At 37.0% G+C, this 14,053-nt stretch overlaps 1 protein-coding gene across 1 annotated transcript in view; it reads left to right on the top strand.

Annotated features, from left to right (window-relative positions):
- The window catches only part of GMCL1 (germ cell-less 1, spermatogenesis associated), a 47,949-nt gene extending 35,520 nt beyond the window's left edge, over window positions 1–12,429 (top strand). Inside the window, 3 exon segments of the mRNA XM_024756412.1 lie at window positions 1,961–2,106; window positions 4,411–4,498; window positions 11,028–12,429. Of these exon segments, the coding sequence (XP_024612180.1) occupies window positions 1,961–2,106; window positions 4,411–4,498; window positions 11,028–11,156 (363 nt within the window). The 3' untranslated portion in view covers window positions 11,157–12,429.
- Window positions 12,430–14,053: the final 1,624 nt, after the last annotated feature.

Here is a 14,053-nt window from a genome sequence, read left to right as displayed (position 1 = left end):
TATCTTCCAAAAATATATATTTATATTTTTTTTTTTTTTTTTTTTGGCTGCATTGGGTCTTCATTGCCATGCATGGGCTCTCTCTAGTTGTGGCGAGCGGGGGCTGCTCTTCCTTGCAGTGCACGGAATTCTCATTGCAGTAGCTTCTCTTGTTGCGGAGCACAGGCTATAGGTGCATGAGCTTCAGTAATCGTGGTGCACGGGCTCAGCAGTTGTGGCACGTGGGCTCTAGAGCACAGGCTCAGTAATTATGGCGCTTGGGCTTAGTTGCTCTGCAGCATGTGGGATCTTCCCGGACCAGGGATCAAACCATTGTCCCCTGCATTGGCAGGTGGATTCTTAACCACTGTGCCACCAGGGAAGTCCCCCAAATATATTCTTACCACGTCTACCACTACGACCCAAGTCCAAGCCACCATTATCTCTTGCCTGGACTGTTGTAGCTTCATAACTGCTCTCCCTGTTTTTACTCTTGTTCTTATACATTCTGTTTTCCACACAGCAGCCAAAATCATCTTTTTTAAATGCAAGTTAGATCATGTTACATCCTTCCCTAAAGTTTTCCGTTAGCCTCTTACCACACTTAGAAGAAATCCAAACTCTTTCCTACTGTGGACTCTAGGCCGTATGTTTTCTGGCCCCTGACTGACTCTCTGAACTCATCTCCAGCCTCCGTCCCCCTCAGTTATTGCCCTAGCCACGTAGCCTTTTTGCTGTTCCTCAGATATGCCAAGCGTGTTTTCACCTCCAGAACTTTGTACTTGTTCTCTTTGTCTAAGTCACTTTTCCCCAGATAGCTACCCAGTCCGCTCCTTAGTTGACTCAGGACTCTAATCTCATAGCCCCTCCTTAGAGAGATGTTCCCTGACCACCTGCCTGAACCAACAGGCTCCCCAGCTGCCAGCCCACCTCCCCTACCCTGTCACTCTCTTCTGGCATTCTATTCTGTCCTCTTCCATCCCGTTTCATGTTTGTTGTTCATCTCCTCCTCCACACAAACGCACACGTATTAAAATATACATTTACTAGGGCAGAAACTTCTTTACTGCCATTTCTTTAATGCCTAGAGCAGTACCTGGCACAAAATATGTGCTCAGTAAATATCAGTGAACTCTTGATTTAATGTTGTAATTCAGAGGGTCAACCGAACACTTGAAGTCCTAACTTTACTTCATTATACAACGCCACTTTACTTAATAGTCTCTCATTAACTATTAGGTGATAGAATAAACAAACTTGTGAACCTCATGATGGTATTTAAAATAACTCAGTTGTGTATCTGTTGGTTAGTTACTTAAGGTATTTTAGGGTATTTTTAAAATTTAAACTAAAAAAGACAGTTCACTCATTTCTCCCGCTCCCCACCCCTCGCCCCTGGCACCCACCAAGCTGTTCTCTGTATCTGTAAGCTTAGGGTTTGTTTTTTTTTTTAGTACATATTTTTTTTTAGATTTTACATATAAGAGAGATCACACAAGGTATCACTTAAGGTATTTCAGAGTATTTTTAAAGCAGGAAAAATTTTAGCAGATTCCTATTACCTCTATCTAGACTCCTAGTCCCCTAAACTATACCTACTTAGAGTTGGTATAGCTTATAACTATCAACTAAGCCATATTAGTTATGATAAACTAATTAGTTTAACATACTAGTTATGATAAAGTGTGGAGAGTTGATGAAACAGATCATGAAGAGACGATATTAGGAAAGTACCTGAAGGAATAATGATCATAAAGGCTGCTTTTGCTGGCTTTGATATATACTATGTCTATGTGGTAAACCTTGTATGTATATCACAGATATATTGTGTGTGCTAAGCCTTAAGGCACTGACAAAAAGTAGGGACCCATAAGACAGAAATACTTGAAATGAATTAGAAAAAGAAAAGACAGTTTGAACTTTTTATTTTTGACTTGCTAATATGATAAACTGAAGTAAATCTTTCTCCTTTGTATTTTAGTACTGCTGGCGGTGGACAGGTTTTAACTTCGGCTTTGACCTGCTTGTAACTTACACCAATCGATACATCATTTTCAAACGCAATACATTGAATCAGCCATGTAGTGGATCTGTCAGTTTACAACCTCGAAGGAGCATAGCATTTAGGTAGGATGAGATTTTCCCACCCCACTCTTCCTCACTCTAAAAGAACTATAAGAAATGAAATAAAACCATAATTTACACCAACAATAGTAGAACTTTGGTAAGATACAATATATATGAAACTGCAAGGAAATGATAAAGCTCCATTCCTACAAAATGTATTAATAATCAAACTTATAAGACCCAGATCTAGTATGTCAGGAAGAAAGAACGGGCTGGAATATGAATGGTGTAGGATTGATACTGGGCTTGAAGCTGTTGCCTTGCTGCTATTCCTAGAAAATAAAAGGTCTAAACTGGAAATACAACAAGGTATTCTTACAGGAAAACATGTCTGGTATTTTCCTTAACTTTCTATAGGATTTCAGATATGTCCAACTTTGCCTAATAGTTGAGCTGGCAATATTTTTCTGGAGAGGATGCTGACAAAATGGAAAATAGCTTAATGAACGGATTATTTAAAAGTCATATATTTACCTTATACCATACACAAAAATTAACTCAAAATGGATCAAAGACCTAAACATAGGAGCTAAAACCATAAAATAAGTCTTGGAAGAAAACAGGGGAAAAGTTTTATGACATTGAATTTGACAATGATTTCTTCAGTATGATACCAAAGCACAGGCAGCAACAACCACAAAAAAAGTTGAACTTCATCAAAATTAAATTGTGTGTCAAAGGACACTTAACAAAGTGAAAAAACAACCCATGGAATGGGAAAAAATATTTGCTAACCGTATATCTGATAAGACTATATAGAGAACTCCTAACATTCCCCAACAAAAAAACAACCTGATTCAAAAATGGGCAAAGGACTTAAATAAACATTTCTCCAAAGAAAATATACAAATGACCAATAAGCACATGAAAAGATGTTCAACATTACTAATCATAAGGGAAATGCAAATCAAAACCACAGTGAGATACCACCTCACACCTGTTAGGATGGCTAATATCAAAAACAAAACAAAAGTGTTGGTGCAGATGAGGAGGAATTAGACCCTTGTACATTGCGAGTAGGAATGTAAAATGGTGCTTACTTTGTGGAAAATGGTGTGGCAGTTCCTCAAAAAATTAAATAGAATTACCAAAATGATCTAGGAATTCCTCTTCTGGTTATTTACCCAAGAGAATTGAAAGCAAGGACTCAAACATATTTGTACACATAGCAACATTATTCACAACAGTTAAAAGGTGGAAGCAACCCAGGTATTGACAGATGAACGGAAAAACAAAATGTGATGTATACCTACAATGGAATATTATTCAGCCTTAAAATGGGAGGAAATTCTGACATGTGCTATAACGTGTCAGCTTGAAGCTTGAAGACATTACACTAAGTGAAATAAGCCAGTTACAAAAGAACAAAAATACTGTATGATTCCACTTACATGAGGTACATAGAGTAGACAAGTTTATAGAGACAGAAAGTAGGATGGTGATTGTCAGGGGCTGAGGTAAGGGGAAACGGGGAATTCATGTTTACTGGGTACGGAGTATCAGCTGGGGAAGAAGAACAGGTTCTAGAGATGGATGGTGGTGATGACTACAGAACAGTGTGAAATGTGTTGAATACCAAGAACTATACATTTTAAAATGGTTAAAATGGTAAATTTTATGTATATTTTATCACAATAAAAAAGGCAGGGGGCTTCCCTGGTGGCGCAGTGGTTGAGAGTCCGCCTGCTGATGCAGGGGACACGGGTTCGTGCCCCGATCCGGGAAGATCCCACATGCCGTGGAGCGGCTGGGCCCGAGAGGCATGGACACTGCGCCTACACGTCCGGAGCCTGTGCTCCGCAATGGGAGAGGCCACAACAGTGAGAGGCCCGCGTACCACAAAAAAAAAAAAAAAAGAAAAAAGGCATACTTGGGGACTTCCCTGGCGGCGCAGTGGCTAAGACTCCGTGCTCCCAATGCAAGGGGCCTGGGTTCGATCCCTGGTCAGGGAACTAGATCCCACATGCATGCTGCAACTGAGTGTTCTCATGCCACAACTAAGGAGCCCATGTGCTGCAACTAAGACCTGCTGTAACCTAATTAATTAATTTTTAAAGGCATACTTATAAATTATTTTTATATCTCAGATATGTATAATAGCACAAGCCTGTAAATCTAGATGGAATCAGTTTATAATTTGAAAAGACTTTAAATTCTTAACAAATAAGACTTAAAGAGAATTTTTAAAAATTAAAAGAATATGGAAGAAAAAAGTAATTATTAAAGTAAGGTAGGGCTTATTTAAATTGATATGTGCTTTAAAAAAATCATTAGTTTTTGTGTGTGTGTGTGTTTTTATTCTAGATTACGTTTGGCTTCTTTTGATAGTAGTGGAAAACTAATATGTAGTAGAACAACTGGCTATCAAATACTTACACTTGAAAAGGACCAGGTATGTTTGATTACTTTTCTGTTAATTTTTTCATTATAGTATTTGCCTTTTGACTCCTCTTTTGAAAATTCTTAAGTAGATTTAATGTTTGATTTAAAGATTGGTTTGAGAATTTTTTGAAGGTAAGTATGGAAGTACTATGTTCACTTTTGCATAATTTACTCCATTCTACCAGAAGTGTAACTAAGACCAAAAACAATAATAATAAAAAGAAAACAGGGCTTCCCTGGTGGTGCAGTGGTTGAGGGTCCGCCTGCCGATGCAGGGGACACGGGTTCGTGCCCCAGTCCGGGAGGATCCCACATGCCGCGGAGCAGCTGGGCCCGTGAGCCATGGCCGCTGAGCCTGCGCGTCCGGAGCCTGTGCTCCGCAACGGGAGAGGCCACAACAGTGAGAGGCCCGCGTACTGAAAAAAAAAAAAGAAAACACAATTTGATTTGAGGGGCAGAGCTGACAATAAGGAAATAATTATTCATCCTGAACATGATCTTCACAAAGTGATGAATCTTAATTGTTTTCTCCATTGTGTTCATTTATTTATACAGTAATAACATATCTTAAAGACAATCCAGTATATCTCCATAGCTCCTAGATATTAAGTGAACATTATCCTCTAGCACAGTAGGTTTCTAAAATGACAGACATCTGTAATGTTCCCAAAATTATCTCTAAAGCCATTTGTTTTTTCATAAATCACATACATGTAGAAGTTTCAAAATGTCATGATGAAAAAGTAAACCAGTTTCAAAAAGTAAAATGAGAGCTGTTAAAAATCAAGGATGTTTATTTCTAGTAAAGCTAACCACCATTCCAAAGGACATACTGTTTTAATAAAGGGTTTGGAGCCTATGGTTCCCATAAATTATTAGAAGTTAGCAGTTTTCCTCAGACTGAAGAGACTCTCATAAAACATCAAAATTTAGCACTGCAAGGAACCTTGAAGTGATAGTTCTGACCTCACCTACCCTGTATGAGAACTCCTTTAACAGCATTCTTACGGAGGCTCCTCAACCATTGTTGGAACTCTTAGTGAGAGGGAGCTGACTCTGTCGTGTGGTAGGTGTAAGTGAGAGGGTAGGTACATAAGAAGATTCAAATCTGCCTCCATTGGAATTCTCTGTTGGTCCCTCTCACCCTCTTGAGCTGCATGGACAATATCTATGTTTACCTTCAACTTGGAACTTCATTAAAAAACATTGTCGGGGCTTCCCTGGTGGTGCAGTGGTTGAGAGTCCGCCTGCCAATGCAGGGGACACGGGGACACGGGTTCGTGCCCCGGTCCGGAAAGATCCCACATGCCGTGGAGCGGCTGGGCCTGTGAGCCATGGCCACTGAGCCTGTGCGTCCAGAGCCTGTGCTCCACAGCGGGAGAGGCCACAACAGTGAGAGGCCCGCATACTGAGAAAAAAAAAAAATTGTCATGGCTCAAAGCAGCCAGAGACTTAATTAAAAAGCACCAGGCCAAGATAGTAGTTGTATTCCTAGTATTCCTTGATTTGTTCATTCAGCAAACATTTGTTTCCCTACTTCATGCTAGGTTCTATGCTAGGAATGGAGGAAATAAAGAGGAGCTTATATAGCTAAGTAGAAGGAGAGGGATGGGCTCAAAGAGTGTGTAACGTTGAGGGAGACATCTCTAACCTTTACTGTGGGGTTGGGGACAGGTGTGGTTATTGGGGGAGGGGCAGAGACACAGTTCAGGGAAAACCTCTTCTGGACAAGTTGAAAAGTGAATGGATACCTGAACCAAGCCTCAGATGATGAGTAAGATAGAGGCAAGGGGGCTTCCCTAGTGGCACAGTGGTTAAGAATCCGCCTGCCAATGCAGGGGACACGGGTTCAAGCTCTGGTCCAGGAAGATCCCACATGCCGTGGAGCAACTAAGCCCACGTGCCACAACTACTGAAGCCCGTGCGCCTAGACCCTGTGCTCTGCAACAAGAGAAGCCACCTCAATGAGAAGCCTGTGCACCTCAACGAAGACTAGCTCCCACTCACTGCAACTAGAGAAAGCCCGCGCGCAGCAACAAAGACCCAACGCAGCCAAAAGTAAATAAATAAATAAATTTAAAAAGATAGAGGCAAGGCAGCACATGGGTCATTCAAGGAATGGAGAGGTTTGGAAGAGGAAGGGTTCAGTAGGTTTAGAGCCAGGGCATGATGGGCTATGGATGGAGTTTGGACTTTTTCCTGAGCTCTGTTAGAGAGCTATGGAAGGATTTTAGTTGGGGGGTTGCATATGTGTTTTATGTAGCTTATAGACGTTTGTTATAGAAAAATAGAAAATAAAAATAAGCAGAAAAAAAATCATACATAGTCCACTGAGAGATGACACTGCTGATATTTTTTTCATTCCCTATATCTTTTTTCCAAAATTTTATCTTACTGTTAACTATTTTGTAGCCTGCTCTTTTTCCACTTTGTTGTATATAGATAGCTTTTCTTGTCAATAAATATATATCCACAACATCATTTTTATTACTGCATAAGAGTTATTTTAGATATACCATAATTTAAATAATGCTTTTTTGGATAAAGTTGATTTTTTTGTTTTTTCACTATTGTAAAAAATGTACATGTATCTTTATATGTTTTTCTGATTTTTTAGAAGATGAATTCCACAAAGTGGAATTCTTGTCAAATAAATGGTGTATATATTTTCTTTTTTTTCTTTTTTCTTTTTTTTTTTTTTTTTTGCAGTACGCGGGCCTCTCACTGTTGTGGCCTCTCCCGTTGCGGAGCACAGGCTCCGGACGCGCAGGCTCAGCGGCCACGGCTCACGGGCCCAGCTACTCCGCGGCATGTGGGATCTTCCCGGACCGGGGCATGAACCCGTGTCCCCTGCATCGGCAGGCGGACTCTCAACCACTGCGCCACCAGGGAAGCCCGGTGTATATATTTTCTAATGGCCAAATTGCCCTCCAAAACTACTGTCAACTTACACTCCCTCCAGTAGTACAGGAGAGCATACGCAACAAAGTGTATCATTCTTTCTAGTCCTTCTCCCAATATAATAAGTGGAAACAAATCATTTATTTTAGTTTTCATTTGTTTGGTTTCTGATATAGTTGGTTTTTTTTTTTTTTACTTATTGAACATATTGTATAAATTGACAGTTTATGTTTGTTTTTTTTTAATTAAGGTGTTTGTTTTCTTGTTAATTTTAACACCTTTTATATATTAAGAATAATAACTTTGTGATATGCTATACTTTTTCCATTTTTGTAATTTATCTTTCACCCTTCATGAAACAGTCTATCAATCTCTTCCTTTAATGAGTTGTTCTTTCGATGTGCTATTTAGGCCTTCTAACTGGGATTATATAGTCATCTGGGTTTTTTTCCTATTCCTTTTATTTTTTCATTGGAGTATTTTGATACATCTAAAGTGTATCAGATGTGTCAATGTGTTTGAAATGCCATTTTTATCATATACTGTAAGTCCTTATATACTTGGTTTCATTTCTGAGGTTTCTGTTTTACTGATTTTATTGTGGAGACAATAATGCTTTGTTTTCATTAGACTCAATTTAAAAAGAATTTTATTACCAGTAATGCAAATTCACCTTCACCCTTCTCTTTTCAAAAATCCCTGGGTTCTTTGTGCATGATTATTCTTCTGTATGGGGTATAGAATCATTTTGTCCAGTTTCCTCTCAAAAAATCCTATGAGGGTTTTGCTATATACTGTTAAATATAATTTGTGAGAAATTGATATCTTCCCTTCTGGAATATGGTATTTTCTACATTTAATCAGGTCTTCCCTTACGTCTCTAAAATTTAGTTTTCCCCCGTATTTATTCTTACATGTTTCCTGGAAGTATAATGCTAGGTATTTTATATTTTAGTTACTAACATGAAATGAATCCTTTATAAATAGTTTTTGATGACTATAGGAAAGCTAGTGATTTTTATATATTTATTTTAAAACTATCCCTCTTACAGGACTATGCTAACTTTAATCCTTGCACTATAGAAGGATCTCTCAGAAATGTGTAAGAAGGACTAGAAACATGATAGTGGCAGAAGACAATTTAGAAGCTATTGCTATAATCCAGATCAGAAATGGTGAGAACCTTATGGAAGGCAGCAATGAAGATGAAGAAATGTTGATGGGTTCTAGAAATAAAGGGGTGCAATTGATAAAATTTGGTGCTTAAGTATGTGTGAGGGTGAGGACAAAGAAGTCAAAGATAGTACCTGGTTTTGTGACTTGGGCAACTTAATTATAGTGGTAATAATAATCCGTCCTATAATTACCGATATTTGAATTATAGGAAGGAAAATGAACATGACTTAAAGTGAGGGTGAAGAGATGATGAATTCAGTTTAAAGCATATTTAATTTGAAGGCATTGAGGTGAGAATTCGATAGACCAGTGGATAAATGGGTCTGGAGTTTATAAGCAACGCCTGGGCTAGAAATAATGATTGGATGAGATAAGCTACAGGAAAATATGTCAAGAATATGACAGGAGGGAAACCTAGGGAACACTGGTCTTTATGGGGTGGGCAAAAAAAGAAACCTGGTAAGACATGTAAGAGCTGGGATGGGGAATCAAAGCCAATTGCAAGGGTGAAAGTATAGATGGCACAGAAAGAAAGGAAAGAATAGGTAGTATTCAGTAGCTGATGCTTTGAATTTGAGCTGCTTTATGTCTAAGTGAAGATTTCTAGTAGGGAATTAGATGTATGGCTCCTGGAATTTAGACCTGTAAATAGAATGTAGGGCAGTAATAGAGCTATAGTACAGGTAAGTAGCATGAGCCTCAGAAAAGCAGAGAAGATAGAAATAACGGTCTGGAAACAGAGATGAAAACCCAGGAAGATACCACCACTCTGATGCTGTGATGTGTAGACTTCACTGCTTCCACTGCATAGTGGAAGAAGGAAAATGGAGCTTTTCTATAAAGATGCTTCAATGCAAATGTAGGTGTAAATTGAGCCCTCAGGTGGAGTTAAAGGTTTGATGAAGCTAGAATTAGATCTGTCTAGTTTGAGGAGGGGAAATGGGGATTAATACAGTTCAATATTCAGAAATTGGTATGTCCATTCAGCCCCCAAGTGATGTCCGCATGGATCCCTTCTTTTCCCAGAGTTGGCCCTTTGATCTACTCTCCCCCACCAACCTTAACTATATTCAGATACCAGAATGCTAATCTTCCTTGGAGTCCTTGTTTGGTCGTGGTAGAGAATCTTGCTTTTGTCATCAGATACACATATCGTCAAAGCATATGCCCTCAACAAACTTAGTAAATGTGCCTTCACTCAGGTTATTGCTACAAATGTTGACTAGTCCAGGGTGACTCAAGCATCTAAAGATCAACTATGCTTTGAGATAATTGCTCTCTGCTTAACCCTGTTAGCGCCATCAGCCCAGGTGATTGCTTCACCTGACCTATCATCGTATCCATTTTGTTCACTAACTTAAAAAAAAAAAAAAACACCACTTTGCCCATTTTGGAGAACATAGAGATTGTGTGTGTTTGTGTGTGTGTGTCACATTTCTATTCCCTACCTTCTTTATCCAAATTTATCTTGCTGCTCCCCCAACACAGAAGCTGTGTCCAGTTGAGCCTTTGTCAATCACTCAAATGTTGCAGTTTTTGTCCCTCTTCATTGCAGGAGCACATGCTTCCATTAAACATTTTAAATTCTAGATTTAAACAGTATTTTAATAGTATATTCTCCAAAATGTATAAAGGTGAAACTAATGCATATTATTTCAGTATCCAAGTATTTAAAAAGTAGGAGTTCTCATGTCAGTGCTACGGCTTATATTCTGAGGATTTATTCTGTTCACCAAATACTGCTGATAAAGGGTTCCAGAGATCTGTAGCATTGAGTGAGTGAGGGTTCCATTCGTCACTCTCAGGTGTAGTATCAACTCCTTTCTCTGTGGAATTTCAGGTCATTCTCATGTGTATTCATGTAACTGAACCTGAAATTGATTTTACATGATAATGTATTTTAGGTTCCAAGAGACAAATAACATGTTTGCATTAGAGACAGTGGGAAATCTTAGACAAGAGTGGGAACCATGCTTATTGGTGATAATAATGACTCCCCACCTTCATCCCAAGTATTTGCTATACATAAAGACCATCAGACGTTGAAGCCAAATGAGAAGTGTGTGTATTTGTGCACTGTATCTGTTCATAAAATATGTAGTTACTTGATTAGAAATTTTTCAGTAATGAAAATTACTACCGTTATTTATTACTTAATATATAGCTGGCTTTGTGAGCCCTCTATGTGCATTGTCTCATTTAATCCTCAGTGTAATCACATGAGGTAGGTACTCTTATTGTCCCCTTTTACAGTAAGGAAGCTGTAGTTGATAAGGTCAGTGACTTGCCCAAGGTCACACAGCTAGTGGGTGGGAGTTTTGAGATTTGAGCAGTGACTCTCAGACTCCAGATGCATACTTTTAACCACCATACTAACCTTCAGTTTACTCAATTCAACAGTTTGGTTCTCTGTTTTATTTTTATAATATTACTATTATTAAAGCAACAAATTTGTTTTATAGGAACAAGTAGTGATGAACTTGGACAGCAGGCTTCTGATCTTCCCTTTATATATCTGCTGTAACTTCCTGTATATATCTCCAGAAAAAAGAACTGAAAATAATCACCATCCAGAAAATCCAGAAAACTGAGGATCTCATCAGCTGGAAACAGTAGCACTTTGTAAACTTTTTTGGCCAGCTTTAATTTAATGGCCCTGCAGATATTCACATCTAAGGTGACTAACAGTGACAAAGGCCTTATGAACTGTTCAGATAATACAGAAGACTATTCTTATCCTCATTATATTTCTATGCATATATAAAAAAACATTTTAAAGCCAAGAAAATATCTGTCAAACCGTTTGTTATAAAGATGTCGACTCATGCTTTTTAATTTGGCATCAGTAGAAAATTGCCGTAGGTAAATTTCACATTTCTCTGCAACCAAATATAGAGTTAATTTTTAGCTTGAACTTTGATCCTACCTAATGTTAGTGAACCTCAATTATCCATCTGTAAGTTTTATTTTTATTTGGCTAAAAGAATGCTAAAGGAATAATTTGGCCAATTATAAATGCTGTTTCAGTTGGTGTGTTTAAAGCTGTCCTTTAATTTTTCAACTGCTCTTTATGATTCCTCCTCCTAGTCAAATATTCTTCCAATCTATATATGTTTTTAATCATTAAAATTTTTTTTCATGGTTTTGAAGACTGAGGAACTTTTTCTTTAACTTAAACATTTTCATGCTATTTTATTTTGCTTTTTATTGATATTTAGCTTTACTAAGATTTTAACAACAAAAAAATCAGGTTCAGACTTTCAAATGAACTTGGATGGGGGAGAAAATCAGTTGGATTCTGAGGATATTCCTTTGCCTTACATGGTCTTTTCTTTGACATTCTGTACAGCTCTATTATTAGGTCACAGATTATTTATGTACCAAATATTACACTTTAAACATTCTCATATTCTGTGATCTTTTTATTTATGTTCAAATTTTTTAAATTGGGAATCCTATTCCTACTTAAGCTCAGGACTTTACAACCTCTGAATTGAGTGCCTTTGAGTTACACATGCTATTAGAAATCTCATAGTAAATGTAAATAAGGTCGGAGGATATCATATAGAAGCTGATAATAAAACATTAATGTACAAATAGAACTTATTTTTGTCAAAAATGAGATGTACATTTGTCATGATTTATATATGTTGGTTTCTTGTGTTTACTGCTGTTTTGAAAATAGCCATGCTCATTGTCTTTCCAGTCAAAGTGAGTACTTTTTGTGATTAATGTATATTTTTAGTATGTTTTAAGAAAAATGGGAATTACTTTTGTGTATCTGTACAAATAAATACTCATTTGGAAAAAAAAATCAGCTATTATATAAAATGACCAAAATAAAAAAATGAGTTGAAACCAGAATTTTTCTTCCAAGTTAGATTTTTTCCAATTAGATTTAACTTTTAGAATTTATTGCTAGTTTTTCTTCCCTAGTGATATGTCCATAGATTCATAAATCACTTTTATCCTTTCAAAATTCATCCTCATGGTAAATTTAAAGGAAGCTTTTAAATGCCTTCCCTATCTCCACCCCTAGAACTGTAGTAAAAAATCCAATAATTTGGCTGTATTGAGGCTTCATTTCTTGTTTTTGTATTTGGCTATAACTATATATCTCTTCCATGAGATGCTTTTGTTTTTTTCCTATCTATGGTAATATCAGAGGTTCCTCACCCTTACATATTAAAAAATATAAATAAATACCAAACAAATTGAATTCTTTGAATAATTGAATTTTTCCAAATCTTGGGAGTAAAGATACTTAAAATTTGAGTATATTAGTGAGTAAAATTATTTCATTTCACTTATATGAATTAATCAAATTGGAATTACATATGGTTCCTGTCCATTCTTTGTTTCCTGGCCAAATTGCTTATGTCATTCACAGATAAAATAAATATTTGTTCAGTCATAAGTAGGTTGTGTTCTCATTGGAGAAACTGGTAATTGTCAGCTAGTACTTCACGTTGATAGTAAAGATCTGCTTTTGTTTTCTTACCAAATACTTTAATGTTTGCATACTTTTCATTCTTTATAATTGGAATATTTTCAATAAAGTATTAAAAGTGTCAGCTGAAGTATCATATAAACTATTATATATGAAGGTGTTTGTCAGCTTTTGCCTTATAACCTTTGCCAAGTGTTTTTTTAAGCTGCAAGGGCTAGAAAACAACATTACCCACTAATAATTATTTTTACTTGGCTATCAGTAAAGAAGAGGTCCTTAAGAGAAAATGTTCTAGAGTTCCATGCTAAATTATTAAAGAAAGATATGAGTGTACCTTTCCTTTTTTTTTTTCTTAAATAAATTTGGCTTGAAACTTAGCAAGGTAGGCAAAATTAAATGAATGTTGTAGTCATTAGCTTTTTAACCAAGTGTTTAGCAGCCAACATTTTATCGCATTTCAAGTCTTTAAATAGGATTCATTGCCATCATTAATGAGCAGATTTCAACATCAAATGCAAAATTAGGGTTACCAAGAGTCAATTTGGCTTTCTAAATTTAAGTTAATTAAAATTAAATAAAACTTATTAAAATTTACTTCCTCAATCACACTAGACCCATTGTAAGTGCTTAGTTAACCACATGTAACTAGTGTCTACTGTATTGGACAGTGCAGATATAGAATATTTCCATCATTGCAGAAAGTTCTGTCCAACAAAGGTGATCTAGAATATTGGACTGTTAACGCTGAAACTATGTCAGGAGTTATATTCACTTAAAGATGAACCCATGTAAAGAATAGAAAGGATAATAGAGCCAGGGGTGCAAATGGTAGATAACTTGTCAATCACCTAGAACGATGTGTTGAATCATAATTTCAAGCAATGTGTACCTAAATCACTTGACTACATTAAAAAACAAAAGTCATTGTACAGTTTCATCCCAACCACAGAGTTTGCAGTTCTTCCCAAAGTCCACGGTACAGGGATACAAAAGCAAAAAAACCTCAAACATCATCAATCACTGTTAACCAGTTGTCAG

Source organism: Neophocaena asiaeorientalis, unplaced genomic scaffold, assembly GCF_003031525.2.
Source record: "Neophocaena asiaeorientalis asiaeorientalis breed wild unplaced genomic scaffold, Neophocaena_asiaeorientalis_V1.1 scaffold303, whole genome shotgun sequence".
Classification (NCBI taxonomy): domain Eukaryota; kingdom Metazoa; phylum Chordata; class Mammalia; order Artiodactyla; family Phocoenidae; genus Neophocaena; species Neophocaena asiaeorientalis.
The sequence above is the reverse complement of the archived record's forward strand: the minus strand, read 5'-3'. Positions and strand labels throughout refer to the sequence as shown.